The sequence below is a fragment of the Gopherus flavomarginatus genome, chromosome 12, assembly GCF_025201925.1.
Source record: "Gopherus flavomarginatus isolate rGopFla2 chromosome 12, rGopFla2.mat.asm, whole genome shotgun sequence".
Taxonomy (NCBI): Eukaryota; Metazoa; Chordata; order Testudines; family Testudinidae; genus Gopherus; species Gopherus flavomarginatus.
The window spans coordinates 61,216-76,707 of NC_066628.1; the positions used below are offsets into that span (position 1 = coordinate 61,216).

Sequence of the window (15,492 nt, forward strand, 5' to 3'; positions counted from 1 at the left end):
AGGGGCAGGAGTAGGGGTGGCAGGGGCAGTTGAGGGGGGCAGGAGTAGGGGTGATGGGCAGGAGTAGGGGTAACGGGCAGTTGAGGCGAGGGGCAGGAGTAGGGGTGGCAGGGGCAGTTGAGGGGGGCAGGAGTAGGGGTGATGGGCAGTTGAGGGGAGGGGCAGGAGTAGGGGTAACGGGCAGTGAGGGAGGGGCAGAAGTAGGGCTGATGGGGAAAAGGGCAGGAGTCTGGGTGACAGGCAGTTGAGAGGAGAGGCAGGAGTAGGGCTGATGGGCAGTCGAGGAGGAGCAGGAGTAGGGGTGGCAGGGGCAGTGGGGGAAGGGCAAGAGTTGGAGTGAAGGAGGCAGTGGAGAGGCAGGAGTAGGGGTGACGGGGGTACGGGCAGGAGTAGGGTGATGGGCAGTGGGTGAGGGGCAGGAGAAGGGCTGACAGCAGGGGGAGGGGCAGGAGTAGGAGTGAAAGGGGCAATGGGGAGGAGTAAGAGTAGTGATGACAGGGTGGGGGGAGAAGGGTAGGGGTGAAAGAGGCAGTCAAAGGGAGGGGAGGGGCAGGAGTAGGGCTGACAGTGGGAGGAGAGGGAGGAGCAAGGGACATTGGAGAGTAATGTGGAGGGGGCAGAAGGGGAGAAGTAGAGGGTGGGGCAGGGGCTGGGGGGGCAGGAGTGACAGAGGAGAGGGTGGATCCAAGAGGGAAGGGGCCTGGAGAAGGGAAAGAGGCAGCTGGAGGGCAGTTAACAGCAGGGCAGGGCAGAGGGTTGCTGAAGGGGATGACAGGGCAGGGAAGAGGATGCACAAAGTTATGGAGGGGGGCAGAATGGGATCGTTGGCGGGCAGGGAGGAGACAGGAGGGACCCCAGGGCTGGTTGCAGAAGAAGATGCGGGGCCTTTCCCGCTGTGGCCCAGGGTTGGGACTGGCTGGCTCAGGGCACTGGGAAAGGATTCCAGGGCCTGGCCCCTCTAGATGGAGCTGGACATGATCCCACCCTGGCTGGCGCAGGGAACTGGGATCATAAGAGGTGGAGGATCACCCCCACCATAGCTGTCTAGTGCTGTGCTCCACTGTCAGTGCAGATCCGGAGGAGGGGGGGTCCTGAGGGGGGTGCCGAGGGCCTGCTCTGCAGGCAGCGCCAGGAGGGGGGGTGTTAGGGGGGGTCCCCTCCCCCAGCGTCTCTCCGCATCCCCCCTCGTTCCTCCCTGCTCTGGCGGCTGCTGCTGCTGCGTCACTGGGCTCAGCTCTAGGATGGAGCCGCAGAGGGGCCTGCTCTTTAGCCCCTGAGGGCCGGGGCAGCCTCCTCAGCCGTGAGAAGCCCCCCTCCCCAGACTGGGGAGGGGAGAGAGCCGGCCCCCACCCTCACAGGAGACTCGGAGACCTGGTAAGGGCAGGAGTGGCTGAGGGAGGGAGCACCCCCTCCCCCATACAGAGGAGAGAGATGGGCTGCCCAGCTACAGAGAGCCCCTCCATCCTCCCCCCAAAAGGAGACACCCCCAAATCAGACTTCCTTCATGCCACACCTGAAAGCTCTCACAACTGAGATACCCTCAGTCTGAGCGAAACCAGATCCCAGACCCACCCCAGAGGGCCCTCCTGAATCTGAGGCACCTCCAGATCCCAGACTCACCTCAGAGAAGGCCCCGTAATCTGAGACACTCCAGAGAGGGGCCTCAAATCCAGGACGCCCTCAGATCCCGGGGCCCCTGAATCAGAGACTGCCCCAGAACCATCCCTGAGTGGGCCCCCAGATCCACCCCAAATCTCAGCCCCTCACTGAGACCCCCCAAATCCAAGATTTTTTACCTTCCAGAGAGGGTCTCCTGAATCCAAGACACTCCCAAGGTCACAGAGTTCCCCCAGAGAGCCCCCCACATTTGGAACACCCCAAATGTCAGATCCTCCTGAGAGATCCCTCCCAAATTAAGACACCCTCAGATCCCAGACCTCCAAAACAGTGCCGCCTGAACCTGGGACACCTCCAGACTCCCCAAAGATGCCCCCCAAATTTAAGACACCCCCAGAGCCCAGACATCCACAGAGAGGCCCTCCCGAATCTGGGACACTCCCAGATTCTAGATCCCCCAGAGAGATTACTCCAAATCCAAGACATCCATGGATCACAGACCCCCTGAAAGTGGCCCCCTACCTCCAAGACATTCCTGGATCCCAGACACTTTGGGGTGGACCTCCTGAATTTCAGACCCTCAAGACTGGGCTCTTCAGATCTGAGAAACTGTCAGATCCCAGAGCAGATCCCCTGAATCTGACAGATCCCCAGATCCCAGCCCCTCCCAGAGAGGACAACTCAGGATCCCAGTCACCATAGTGTTCGGTCTACCAGATCTGAGATACCACAGAGAGGGCCCCCTGAATTTGGGACACCCCAGATCAGGCCCCTTAGGTCTGAGACACCCCTAGAGAATCCCTCCCTAGTTCTAATCTCCCTCCAAGAAATGACCCCTGGTTCTGAGACATTCTTCACTCTGGAAGTCCCCTAATAAATGGTACCCCAAATCCAAGGCTAGCTCCCCAGATCTATGACCCTCCTCTCACACAGAATATGCCTCCTTGCTATGTAAAGGAAACTCACAGGAGTGGATGCAGTTGCTAGGAATGAAGAATCCTGGGTTCTGCCTGAGCTCTGGCAGGTGACTGACCATCTCCCCTCACATGGCAGATTGGTCACAATGTGATGGCGAGCGAGCCACCTGCTCAGACTTCCCGGGTGACACGCACAAGCTCCCGCCTGACCTCCGGCCCCTGGAAACGCCCGGCTGCCCTGGTCCCTTCTGTGGCTCCCAGCCGGCCCCGCTTCTGGGAGGGGCAGGATGTGCTGGCCCGCTGGACCGATGGCCTGCTCTATCTGGGTACCATCAAGAAGGTGAGTGAAGCCCCCACACACACACTAGGGCCGCCTTCTCTGACTGTCCCCGCACTCACTCCTCTCTGCTCTGGCAGGTGGATGCTTCACGGCAGGTTTGCCTGGTGCAGTTTGAGGACAATTCCCAGTTCCTGGTGCTCTGGAAGGACATTAACCCTGGTGAGCACTGGAGTCCTGATGTCTCGCTCTCAGCCCACAGCCCCAGCTCCGCCACCATGCCCCTCACTCCAGGCCCACAGTCCCATGACTCCCACCCCCCACAGCTCTGCCAGTGCCCCATAGTCTTGACCCACAGCCCTCTCAGGTCTGCTGATGCCTCTTATTCCCAACCCATTGCCCCTCCTCTTACTACCCCAGCCCTGGGCTCCCTCCACACACAGCTCTACCGGTACTCCTCAATCCTGATTCACAGCCTGCAGCCCCCTGCTATCCCAGTCTTGGGCTGCCCCCAGCAAGGCATTAATTGGACAGGTTCCATTCTCTCCCACAGCCGCTGTGCCTGGAGAGGAGCAGATCTGCTGCGTGTGTTACTCGGAGTCCGTAAGCCCAGAGAACCAGTTGGTGCGGTGTGAGAAATGTGGGCACAGTAAGTGGTGCTCCCCTCCTCCGCCATCCCCTGGCCATTTTGGAACCCCCTTTCTTCTCTCATCAGCTTTCTTCCCTTGCAGCCTACCATCAGGAGTGTCACCTGCCCAGAGTGCTGGATGTGAGCAGCGATGGGGCTGGGGTGCTTGGTGCATGGATGTGCCGGCAGTGTGTCTTCGCTGTGGCCACCAAGGTGAGCATGGGGCTGGTAGCTGTGGGAGACCAGACATCCTCCCCTTGTGTCCCCAGTGACGCCTTTGATAAAAAGGGGGTGGGGCGTCCTGATTCCCATTGTCCCCTCCAGAGCAAGTACCCCCCCACAACTCCTGCTCTTCCCCCCAGCAGGTGCATCCCTCTGATTCAAGCCCCCCCCCCCCCTTCCTGTCCTTCTGTGGATGGATTTATTTGTTTTGTGTCCAGCCTGTCTCACACGCCCTCTCTCTATTTTCTCATTGGCAGAGGGGTGGTGCACTCAAGAAAGGCCCCTATGCCAAGGCCATGTTGAGCATGAAGCTGGTGCTGCCCTATCAGCTCAAGGCTCTGGAGTGGGATCCAGCACACCTGACCAATCGGCAGCAGTGTTACTGCTACTGTGGAGGCCCTGGAGAGTAAGTTCCCCTTCTGGTCCTGCAGATTCCTGAGGTCAGCACTTGCCCTTGCATCTGCTTCTTTGTGACGAATAGCAGGAATCAGGAATGTTCCTGCTCCTGCCAAAGTGGGTGTCTTGAGCAGCAGGATTTCAGATCTAGATTGCAATTAAGCCCCTCAATTTGGATCCTGATAGAGCAGGTAACACCTATCCACTGCTTCTGCCCCAAAGGGGTTTCTAACTTGAGAGAGAAATTATCAGGAGTCTTATCTAGCTCCAGCAAGATGATTTGGATTTCTAGAGCTAGCTTTGGACTGGGAGGAGGTTCTGGACTTGGAAGAGGTTTCTAGAGCAGGCTTCATACAGGGAGGTCAATTTCGAGAGCAGGTGTTGGAGCCAGAGATTTCTAGAGCAAGCTCAGAACAGGGAGCATGGTTTCTAGAAAGTGGTCTTGTGACTGAATGAAGTCTCCACAGCAAAGTCCATGGTGGGATGGGGGTTCTATAATAGCTAAATATGGGAGGAACTTTTTTCTGTGACCAGTTCTGGTTTGGGAAGATGGTTCTGAAGTGAGCTCTGAACTAGTGGTTTCTAGATTGGGTTCTGAAGTTAGATACAGTTTCTAGAAAAGAGTCTGGAGTGCTTTCTGGATTTGGATTTTTCTGGCATGGGAGTAGCACAGTGTTTATAAAGTCAGGTCAGGTTTTTACAGGTCTGTGAAGCAGCTTGTGTTGGGGTAGGCTCTTTTCTTGAGCCAGGCTGGGTGTTACTAGAGCAGGATGATCCTTGTAAAACAAATTCCCCAAACAGCTTCCAGCATGAGATTTTTCCAGTACAAGTTCCAGACTGAGTGGCTGTAGACTGGGATGAAGTTTCTGCAGTGAGTTGTGTGCTGGAGGGGGTAGGTTTCTACAGCAGCTTCCACCAAGGGGGAGAGATTTTTCTAGGCTTGATGAGATGGGGTTTCTGGACTAGAAGGTAGGTTTCTCGCAGGGCTTTGGAGCTGTGTGCCAGCTCTGCTCCAGCTAAAAACCTGCAGCTCCGCTGCTCCGGAGCTGCTCCAGCTCTGGGCTCTGCTCCAAAGTCCTGGTTTCTGGAGCTGCTCATGGGGTGGAGAGGAGTGCATTTCTAGAACTGGGTGGTGCCTGGAGTGGATCAGCAAATGCCTCAGGTGAACTCCTTTCTCTCTCTATTCGGGAGGGTGCTGCCCCTCAGTCATGTGCTCACTCAGCCTCCCTCTCTCCCCCAGGTGGAACCTGAAGATGTTGCAGTGCTGCAGCTGTGCCCAGTGGTTCCATGAGGCATGTACCCAGTGTCTGAGCAAGCCACTGCTTTATGGAGACAGGTGAGGGGGCATGGAGGAACTCAAGGTGGAGGGCTGAAATCCACTCTGCCCCTTGTGGAAACAGGTGAGGGGACATGCAGGGACTGAGGAGGGAAGTGAGATTCACCCCACTACCCTGTGGACATAGGTGAGAGAACAAGAGGGAGATTCAGGGGTGGGGAGGTGAGATCCTCTCACTCCCCTATGCAGACAGGTGAGGGCACATGCGGGGAGAGGTCCCTGAGATCCAGGATTAATTCCCCCCTCACACACCTCGGATCTCTTCCAGATTTTATGTCTTTGAGTGCTGTGTCTGCACTGGGGGCCCTGAGAGCGTACGGAGACTTCCCCTGAGATGGTGAGTCTGGTTCCCTCCTCCACATCTCCAATACATGTCCCCACCATGCCAGAATTGACCGTTCCCGCTCTCCCCATAGGGTGGACGTGGCCCATCTCATTCTCTATCATCTTAGCATCTGTTGCAAAAAGAAATACTTTGACTTTGAGCGGGAGATTCTGCCATTTGCCAGCGAGAACTGGGACAACCTGCTGCTGGGAGAGGTGGGCTGTGTGTGGGAAGGGGGCTGCAGGGAAAGTGGACTGTGAGGGGTGGGGGGAAGGAAACAGGGCTAGAAGGAGCAGGGGGAATTTGTGGTGGGGAATGGGGCTGCAGGAATGGGGAGCAGGGGGAAGGGGACAGGGCTGGGGGAGAGAGGTGAGCAAGGAGTGGGACAGAGAGGGAGGTTGGGGACCTGGGTGAGAGGATAGAATGGGGTGGAAGGGACTCTAAGGGCTGGCTGGGCGGATATGCTGTGGGGGCAGATAGAGGAGGCAATGGAGGGTCTCTGGACCATGGCCCTCACTGATCTCTCATCCATTCTCATTTGGTCCTTGCAGCTCTCAGATACACCCAAGAGGGATCGGTACAGCCAATTGCTGAGTGCCCTGAGCAGCCACAAAGACAGGTGGGAGGAGCTTTTGTAACACTCTGCTCTGCCTGTGTGGCCCCTGCTTCCACATGCCTGCCATGCTCCGCCACTGCCTCTCGCTTACCTGGAACCACACTGGCAGGGCCGGCTTTAGGCCAATTCCACCAATTCCCCCAAATCGGGCCCCACGCCGTGAGAATCTCTTCCCTGGCTAGAGGTGCCTTTTTAATTTTTACTCACCTGGCGGCGCTCCGGGTCTTCGGCAGCACTTCGGCGGTGGGTCCTTCACTTGTTCTGGGTCTTCGGCGGCGGGTCCTTCAGTGCCACCAAAGATCTGGAGCAAGTGAAGGACCTGCCACCGAAGTGACTTGCCGAAGACTCAGAGCACTGCCCAGTGAGTACAAGCCCCACATGTTTTTTTTAACGTGGGTTTTTTGTTTTTGTTTTTTGTTTTCCCTGCCAGGGCCCCATCGAAACTGTTCAAATTGGGCCCGCACTTCCTAAAGCCGGCCCTCACGTGTGCTGCCATGTCCTCGCACCCACGCTGAATCACACTGCCCCGGCACACTCTGCCATGCCGTGGCATCTACCTGGACCTACAGCAGCACTTGCATGTGCTGCCACTCCCTTGCACCATCTCTGAATCGTGCACCATCTCGTACACTCCACTATGCTGGCCATCACATGCTCTGCCATTAGGGTGACGACAGCAAGTGTGAAAAATAGGGACGGGGGTGTGGGAGGGGGGGTGTAATAGGAGCCTATATAGAAAAAGACCCCAAAATCGGGACTGTCCCTATAAAATCGGGACATCTGGTCACCCTATCTGCCATGCCCCTGCACCCACACGGCATCATGTTACCCCCTTGCACGCTGCACCCTGCTGTCCCACGCATGCTCTGCCACTACCTCCCACTCACCTGGGACCATGCCAGCTCTTTCATGTGCTGCTACTCCCTCGCACCCTCACTGAATAGCACTGCCCCCTTGCACACACACTGGCCCTCACATGCTCCACCATGTCCTCACACCCACTCCCAGTTGCACCAGCCCTTGCATGCCCCTCCATGCCCCTCCGCACTCTTCCACCCACCTGGAACCACGCTAGCCGATGCACACACTGCCATGCCCTAGCACCCACATGATACTACACCTGTCTTCACGGGCTCTCACAGCACACCCACTCAGTCATGCAGGCTCTTGCACACCCCTGCATTGCCACTACTGATGCTTTTGCCTGGGAGCTGTTTGCCCTGCAGATCTGAGTCTGGTCTCTCTTCTTCTCCAGGTTTATTTCAGGGAAGGAGATCAAGAAGCGGAAGGGTCTCTTTGGGCTCCACATACGAGTGCCACCTCCTGCACCTCAGTGCCCTGGGGGCCATGGTGGCTCCACAGCTCAGCAGCCCCAGGGGCAGCCCCCTCTTACTGACAGCAGGTGAGCAGCCTCAGCTGCCCCAACTCCTCCTGCCCCACACATTCAGCCACCATTGCAGGGCTCTAGCAGGGGGTTAGGGGGCAGTATAGGGGTGGAGAGACAGGGGAGAGGGCATGGCGGGTGGGAGTGCAGGGACACCACTGAGATGATGTGATGGGGAACTGAGGGAGAGGACATTGGGAGCTCCCTCCCCGCATTCCCCCTGAGGAAGTCTGTGGGGCCCAAGTTAGGTCCGCAGTAGCAGATACAGTATTGTCAGGAGGGGGCCCAGGGCCTTGGCAGGTCTCTGTACCTTGCCTCCCCGTTCCTATCAGGGTCACTGACCCAGTCCTCTTGGGCTCCTAGTGGAGCAGGCGCGGCCCCCTGCGTGCTGTGCAGATAAGGAGGGTCTCTTACAGCTTCCTTTCAGGGCAGGGCAGCAGTGGGGCAGGGCGCCGGAGGCTACGGAGGCGCAAAGTCCCCCCAGAACCTACAGACACCATGGAACTGAGGAGCAGCAGGGAGAAGTGGCAGCTGGACAGAGCCCTCACCCAGGTACGCCATAGCCTCCCGCATTGCCCCAGGACCCACCCCCGGGCTTTGGGGACCCTCCCTGGGCACCCCACTGATTGTCCATCCCTGCAGGAGGTGGTGGAGACCCCAGTCAGTGCTAGCCAGACATACTGTGGCTACAGTGGCACCTCCAGCACCTACAACTTCCGCCGCACTGACGCCCGCTGCCTGGAAAGGTGAGGAGGGACCGGCAGGGTGGGGGTGCCACCCTGTCCAGCCCTCCATTCACCCCATTTCTCGCTCTTTCTCGCCCACAGTGCTCCCATCAGGATGTTTGCCTCCTTCCACCCATCTGCCAACACTGCCCGGACCCTGAGGTGAGGGGAGGCAGGGACAGGGGCAGCTCCCAGGGCATTACTTTCTCCAGAGCCTGTGCTGCAGTGGGGTGTGCTTTTGGGAGAGCAGCCTCTCTCTCCTAGAAGTAGCTCAGAGGCCAGTTTCTAGGGCAGGTCCCCAAGGGATGGTATCTACTCCAGAGCAAGGAATGGGACATTCTAGAACAAGGGCTGTGTTCTCTATGCCACAGACTGGGTTGTTAAGTGGTTCTAGAGCAGGCAGAGGGCAGAGAGGGACCGTTCTAGAATTGATTCTGGCTGGGTAGAAAGGGGTTCTAAAAGTGGTTTGGGCCAGGATGGGGAAAGCTCCACCCAGGTTAGTGCTTTGCAGGTACTTTCTGGAGCAGGCCCTGGGCTGGGACTGGGGCGGGAGAAGCATTTCATGGTGCAGGTTCCCCTGATCCACCTTGTTTTATACAGGAGCACCACTGCCAGCCCGGACTCCCGTGAAGCACCTGCGCCAGAGAGCGAGAGCCCTGAGCATCCCCCTGCCCACACTCCACTGCCCCATGCAAACTACCCAGCCCCCACCACCACCAAGCACCAGCTGGAGCCCCTGGCCTCCCCTTCCTCCTCCAGTGCTCTGTGCCCAGGTCCTGCCCCCACCAGCAGCAGCTACTTTGGAGCCATGGGACGCCTGGCTCGTGGGGAGGCTGTCCGCATCCTGGCCCGCAGGGTCACCCTCGATGGCACTGTCCAGTACCTGGTGGAATGGGGTGGAGGGGGCATGTTCTGAGTGGGAGGGGAAGTGCTAGAGACAGCCCCTCTATTGGGGCTGCAGAGAGTTGTTGGCCTTCTTCTCTCTCTCCCCCCCCTACACACACACACTGAGCAGAGTGCAACTCCCAGGAGCCCCCCGGACAGAGTGCAGTGTCAGGCCTCTCTCCTGGGAAGGTGATGGGTTTGTCCTTCTCTGACAGCAGTGGGGGCTCTCACCCTCAGCTTGGATATAAGGCAGGAACTGCCTAGTCCTGCTCAAAGAAGGGCCCTAGGATGGATGGGGGGCAGGGGCATTCCCTGCTCTCACCAGGCAAATGCTTCATTGTATTCAAAGGGTTTATTTTCTTGTTCTGTTTTTTATTATTCTGTAAAAATTCTATTTAAAGAAGTGTGATGGGGGGAGGACAGAGCTTGAGGCACCCTGCCACAGTGGGGCTGTCCAAGGCAGAATGGGGGCACAGGACTAGGAGGTGACAGCTCCCCAAGGCCTGGGAGGAGAGGGGTGCTGCCAGCACAGTCATCCATCCTGCTTGTAATCTGCTGTACAGATGGCATATGTTCCTCTCCCCACAGGCCAGCTGTGCCCTCTCCCCCAACCCTGTGTGCTGATGCTGTTGTCACCACCGCCATTCTGACTGTACAAACTGATACCTGCAATAAAGAGCTTGCTGCAGCCAGACTCAGCCTGGTCATTGGAGGGAAGGCACCACAGGCTGCTGTGTCACAGGAAGGGCTAAAACCCAGGAGGCCAGCCTCCACCCTTACGACTCCATGCTTCCCCCTCAGAGCCAGAAAGGGAACCCAGGAGTCCTGGATCCCAGGCGACATCTCGCCCTCCCAGTACACCAGGGCTGCGTGTGCTGTGAATGAGGAGCGAACCTTGGTGCATTGGGGGGCAGTTTATTGGCTGCAGGTCCATCCCCCCAAAAAAATTCCACGGAGGTGAGTCCTGTTCCTGTGGTGTCTCAGGACAGGGGAAATTGAGGCAAGGTAGGGACAGACTGTCCCCTGCTGTGGGGTAGGGGGGTCTCACTCTGGCACAGTCTCCCCAACCCACTGCAGATATGGTGCATTTCCCTGCTGGATGGGCAGCGCAATCACCTCTGCTACTTCGTATGGGTGCACGGACCTGTAGGGAGATGGGAGAAGTCAGAGGGGGTGGAGCAGGCAAGGATTCCCCAGTAACGCCCCCCAGGGATTCACCACTCTGCCCCTGCCACACACACCCCTCATGTCCTCTCCCCAAGCAACTGTCCTGCAACACACTCTCAGACTTCTCTCGAGAGAGTCCACCCCCCATTCCAGAAATTCCCTAGGCCCATCCCCACCAGCAAGCTCCCACAGGGTGGAGACAGAATGACAATGGACTGACCGGACAAAGTCGGTCAGCGCTGGGATCTGGGAACTCCGGGTTTTGATCATCTGAGGAGAGAGAGATGGTGAAAGGTGTGTGGGGGGGGTTCCATTGGCTGCTCCCTCCCTCCCCCCCACCCCAACATGCAGGGCAGATCCCGGGGTTCTAGAGCTTCCCCACTGCCTACACAGGCAGGGGATTTATGCCTCACTCCACAGCGACCCTCCCCACATGGCCCCTCACCAGCAGCACCTCCCTGTCCTCTTCGATCTTCCCCTTCCACTCGTATCTGAAAGAAACCAGCAAGGGGAGCTGGTGAGAGGGTTACACAAAGAAAGCCTGCGCCAGTCAGGGAGGCCAGGCCAGTCCCCCAACTCCTCCCGTCCCAATTCCAAGCCCACTGCAGTGACCATAGAGCCTGGGAACTTGCCTCCTGCACTCACATGGATGTGATCTGAGGCATGATGTTGACACAGGCAGCCAGGTGCTTCTCTACCATCGCCCTGCTCAGGACAAAAATACAGTCAGTGTCCTTCATGCTCAAAAGTCCCCCACTCCCCTCCCAGAGTTGGGATAGACCCCAGGAGTCCTGGCTCCCAGCCCCTGCTCTAACCCACTAGCCCCCCACTTCCCTCCTAGAGCTGGGGATAGAGCCCAGCTCCACCTTGCAATCTCCTTGCCCACTTTCTCATTGGGGCAGGTGACGAAGGCAGCTGACAGGCTCCCAGGGGTATAGGCTTCAGCCGCCATGGAGGAGAAACGCTGATACACGGTTCGGAGCAGTGAGACCATCAACAGGGACAGCAACAGCACCTGCGGCCAAGAGACAATGAGAGTAAGGGTCAGACCTGAGGGACTGGGGTGGGCCTCGCTAGGGAAACCCTCCCCCCGCAGTCAGTGCTGGCCCAGGTTAGCACTAGGTGTGCTGTACTGTACTGTACTGCATCGCCAGCGTAAACAGCCGCTGAACACCTCCTTCCAAGAGGCGGCTGCATCTCAGCGCTGGGCCAGGCGTAGACCCACACGGGGCCAGCAGCAGTCAGGCTTTTACTCACGCAGCAGGCAGCTTTCATCGGCGCGTGTCGCTGCCACCGTCCTGCGGGACTCAGCTCAGGGGACTGTGACCAGCCCTGCAAGGGCAAACCGCCAACTGAGCCAGCTCCCCTAGTGCCAGGCCTGCCTGCGAGGGGCGAGTAGCCCCTGCAAGGCCTGGGGCACTGCGCGGGCACAAACACACATTACAGATCCTACCTGCCCCCGGCTCTGCGGCTGCAATCTGTACTGGACCCGCCCCTCCCCCTTCACGTGACCCAGGACAGCAGCATGCTGCTACCTAAACCCCGCCCCATGAGTCACGGGACTATGTCCTACCGCCCCCATGTGCCTCCCGTCTCCTATATCATCCGGGAGGACCTGTCTCTCGGTGGGGTCGTTCAATCTCGAATGCAGCCCCTTGTTCTCCCAGCCCTGGGTTCCCTCGTGCCACAGATCTGCCAGTGCCCCTCACTCCCAATCCACAGCCCCCTGGTACCCAGTCCTAGTTATCCACTCCCCCAGCTCTGCCAGTGCCCCTCACTCCCAACCCACAGACCCCTACTACTGAGTCCTGGTCGTCCTCCCACTCCCCCCACACACACACAGCTCCGCCAGTGCCCCTCAATCCGGACTGCAGCCCCCTACTACCCAGTCCTGCCCCCACAGCTCTGCCAGTGCCCCTCAATCCGGACACGCAACCGTCTCAGTAATCCCTAATCAAATAGTTTTGCCTCTCAGTTCCAGGGGCTGGATTCTTAAGTGAGCAGGGAACTCCCAGCTGGGCCATTGCTAAGTGGAGAGAGAGCAGTGACCCAGGTCCAGCTGCTGCTCCACTTGTCCTAGATCCAAGCACATCCTACTCTATCCATCCGACTAGATCCCACTCCACTCCTCAAACTGGGACAGAATCCAGGTTCCTGACCTCATCCCCTCGCTATAATGCTACTTCCCCTGACACCACATCCAGCACCCCAGCCCTGGGAATTTCTGATCCCTGCTCTCACACCAGATCTAGCACCCCCACTCCCTCAGCACTCCAGAGATGCACACTGACAGTGCTCCAGCTCCCCTTGATAGGGGTCCAAGCTGTGACATTTTGGGGAGTAACTGTGGCAGGGTAAGATCATCCCCATAGCCAGGGCCGGCTCCAGACCACAGCACACCAAGCACGTGCTTGGGGCGGCATGCCACAGGGGGCCCTCTGCAGGTTGCCCGGAGGGCGGCAGGTAGCTCCAGTGGAGCTCCTGCAGGCGTGCCTGCGGATGGTCCACTGGTCCCATGGCTCCGGTGGAGCATCCGCAGGCAAGCCTGTGTGAGATCCACCGGAGCCGCAGGACCGCCGAGGAGCAGAGCGCCCCCTGCAGCATGCCGCCATGCTTGGGGTGGTGAAATTGCTAGAGCTGGCCCTGCCCATAGCATCTCCTTATGGGGCACTAGGCCACATCCCACAGGTTTGGGGTTAACAGTGCCCAGGGTCTCCCCATCCCCAGAGGCTGCTTGGAGCTGGGATGGGAATGGGAACCCCGAGGTCCAGGCACGGCCTGCCCCCAGCATCAAGGTGAGGGGCCAGAATGAGCTGCTGCAGGGGGATGAGTCTAGGGCTCATTAGAAACACATCCATCCAAACACCGACACTCCTAGTACACAACACAACCCTAGTGCCCCCTAAATCACGAAAGGACACATCCAAACAGGGGCTGAGGGGGCAATTGTACCAGGGCCTGAGATCAGGAGCCCCCCCATAAAAAAATCTGTAACTGGGGTGTTACATAGTGGGGATTCACCCTTGTTATGTTGTATGTATGCCTATGTGAGTCTTACTGTTTTGCATGAATGCGGTGTGTGCCTCAGTTTCCCTTTCTATTATGTCTAGGTGGTGGGAATAAGCCTGTGTGACTTTTGCAGGGGTTGCTCCAGCTGCCTGCATAGATGCTATGGCCACCCCTTCGTAACCTGAGATCCAGGTGGGGGATGCAAGCCAAAAGCTGGAGGAGGAGCAATGGGCAGGACAGAGGCCAGGTAGCTAGAAGAGAGTCAGTCTCAGCTGGCTTGGGGTGCAGCGAGAGGACCAGAGCTCTGGCTCTGGGCTCCCTTCCCACCAAGTTGGACTTGGCTGAAAGTCACTTATTTCTCTGTGTGTTCCATTCTATGCATCCGAAGCAGTGAGCCGTAGCTCACGAAAGCTTATGCTGGAATAAATTTGTTAGTCTCTAAGGTGCCACAAGTACTCCTGTTCTTTTTACTTATTTCTCTGCTAACAAGTTCTGTTCTACACTATGTTCCTGTTGACTAATAAACCTTCTGTTTTACCATCTGGCTGAGAGTCACTGCTGACTGTGGAGTTGGGGTGCAGGACCCTCTGGCTTCTCCAGGAGCCCCACCCAGGCAGACTTGCTGCAGGAAGCACACAATGTGGGTGGGGATGCTGAATGCTCTGAGGTCAGACCCAGGAAGGTCAAAACTGTGTAAGCTTCTTGCCCTGGAGACATGCTCAGAGAAAACAATGAAGAGTCCTTGTGGCACCTTCGAGACTAACAAATTTATTTGGGCATAAGCTTTCATGGGCTAAAACCCACTTCATCAGATGCCTGGAGTGAAAAATACAGTAAGCAGTATAAATATTACAGCACATGAAAAGATGTGAGTCGCCTTACCAAGTGGGGGATCAGTGCTAACGAGGCCAATTCAATTAAGGTGGAAGTGGCCTATTCTCAACAGTTGACAAGAAGGGGTGAATATCAAGGGAAGGAAAATTACTTTTGTAGTGCTAACGAGGCCAATGCAATCAAGGTGGATGTCGCCTATTTCCAACAGTTGACAAGGAAGTGTATCAGCAGGGGGAAAATTACTTTTTGTAGTGACCCATCCACTCCCAGGCTTTATTTAGGCTTAATTTGATGGCATCTAGTTTGCAAATTAATTCAGTTCTGCGGTTTCTTGGAGTCTATTTGAAGTTTTTCTGTTGAAGAATTGCCACTTTTAAGTCTGTTATTGAGTGTCCAGGGAGACTGAAGTGTTCTTCTGGTTTTTGAATGTTACAATTCTTGATGTCTGATTTGTGTCAATTTATTCTTTTGCATAGAGACTGTCCAGTTTGGCCAATGTACATGGCAGAGGGGCATTGCTGGCACCTGATGGCATATATCACACTGGTAGATGTGCAGGTGAATGAGCCCCTGATGGTCTAGCTCAGTGATTCTCAAACTTTTGTACTGGTGATACTTCACATAGCAAGCCTCTGAGTGTGTCACCCCCCCTTATAAATTAAAAACACTTTTAAATATATTTAATACCATTATAAATGCTGGAGGCAAAGCGGGGTTTGGGGTGGAGGCTGACAGCTTGTGACCCCCCATGTAATAACCTCACAACACCCTGTGAGGTCCCAACCCCCGGTTTGAGAACCCCTGGTGTAGCTAATGTGGTTAGCTCTTATGATGGTGTCCCTTGAATAGATATGGAAACAGAGTTGGCAACGGGGTTTGTTGCAGGGATTGTTTCCCGGGTTAGTGTTTTTGTTGTGTGGTGTGTAGTTGCTGGTGAGTATTTGCTTCAGGTTGGCGGGGCTGTCTGTAAGCGAGGACTGGCCTGTCTCCCAAGGTCTGGGAGAGTGAGGGATCATCTTTCAGGATAGGTTGTACATCCTTGATGACGCACTGGAGAGGTTTTAGTTGGGGGCTGAAGGTGATGGCTAGTGGTGTTCTGTTACTTTCTTTGTTGGGCCTGTCCTGTAGTAGGTGACTTCTGGGTACCCTTCTGG

General features: G+C 56.9%; 2 protein-coding genes across 2 annotated transcripts; one reads left to right on the plus strand and one right to left on the minus strand.

Moving 5' to 3' along the window:
• The first annotated feature begins 765 nt into the window (after nt 1-765).
• PHF1 (PHD finger protein 1) lies at nt 766-10,016 on the plus strand. The gene is made up of 15 exons (XM_050921101.1): nt 766-1,374; nt 2,671-2,874; nt 2,952-3,033; nt 3,365-3,460; nt 3,543-3,652; nt 3,919-4,067; nt 5,298-5,393; nt 5,662-5,730; nt 5,810-5,933; nt 6,270-6,337; nt 7,590-7,736; nt 8,135-8,270; nt 8,361-8,464; nt 8,546-8,605; nt 9,044-10,016. Exons 2-15 carry the CDS (start codon nt 2,686-2,688, stop codon nt 9,357-9,359), a joined length of 1,746 nt encoding a protein of 581 aa, XP_050777058.1. The 5' UTR covers nt 766-1,374; nt 2,671-2,685; the 3' UTR covers nt 9,360-10,016.
• Nucleotides 10,017-10,227: 211 nt separating this feature from the next.
• Nucleotides 10,228-11,958, minus strand: CUTA (cutA divalent cation tolerance homolog). Its single transcript, XM_050921102.1, has 7 exons — nt 11,949-11,958; nt 11,753-11,827; nt 11,362-11,510; nt 11,141-11,200; nt 10,941-10,986; nt 10,716-10,765; nt 10,228-10,472 (listed from the first exon to the last, which is right to left on the minus strand). Exons 2-7 carry the CDS (start codon nt 11,768-11,770, stop codon nt 10,373-10,375), a joined length of 423 nt encoding a protein of 140 aa, XP_050777059.1. The 5' UTR covers nt 11,771-11,827; nt 11,949-11,958; the 3' UTR covers nt 10,228-10,372.
• Nucleotides 11,959-15,492: the final 3,534 nt, after the last annotated feature.

Excerpts from the sequence above, each read along its gene's own strand:
- PHF1 (XM_050921101.1), top strand. The coding sequence starts at position 2,686 with ATGGCGAGCGAGCCACCTGCTCAGACTTCCCGGGTGACACGCACAAGC. Across the intron at positions 3,034-3,364 it reads CTGGAAGGACATTAACCCTG|CCGCTGTGCCTGGAGAGGAG; the intron begins GTGAGCACTGGA and ends TCTCTCCCACAG. Across the intron at positions 3,461-3,542 it reads GTGTGAGAAATGTGGGCACA|CCTACCATCAGGAGTGTCAC; the intron begins GTAAGTGGTGCT and ends CTTCCCTTGCAG.
- CUTA (XM_050921102.1), bottom strand. Across the intron at positions 11,201-11,361 it reads GTGGGCAAGGAGATTGCAAG|GGCGATGGTAGAGAAGCACC; the intron begins GTGGAGCTGGGC and ends TGTCCTGAGCAG. Across the intron at positions 10,473-10,715 it reads GCGCTGACCGACTTTGTCCG|GTCCGTGCACCCATACGAAG; the intron begins GTCAGTCCATTG and ends ATCTCCCTACAG.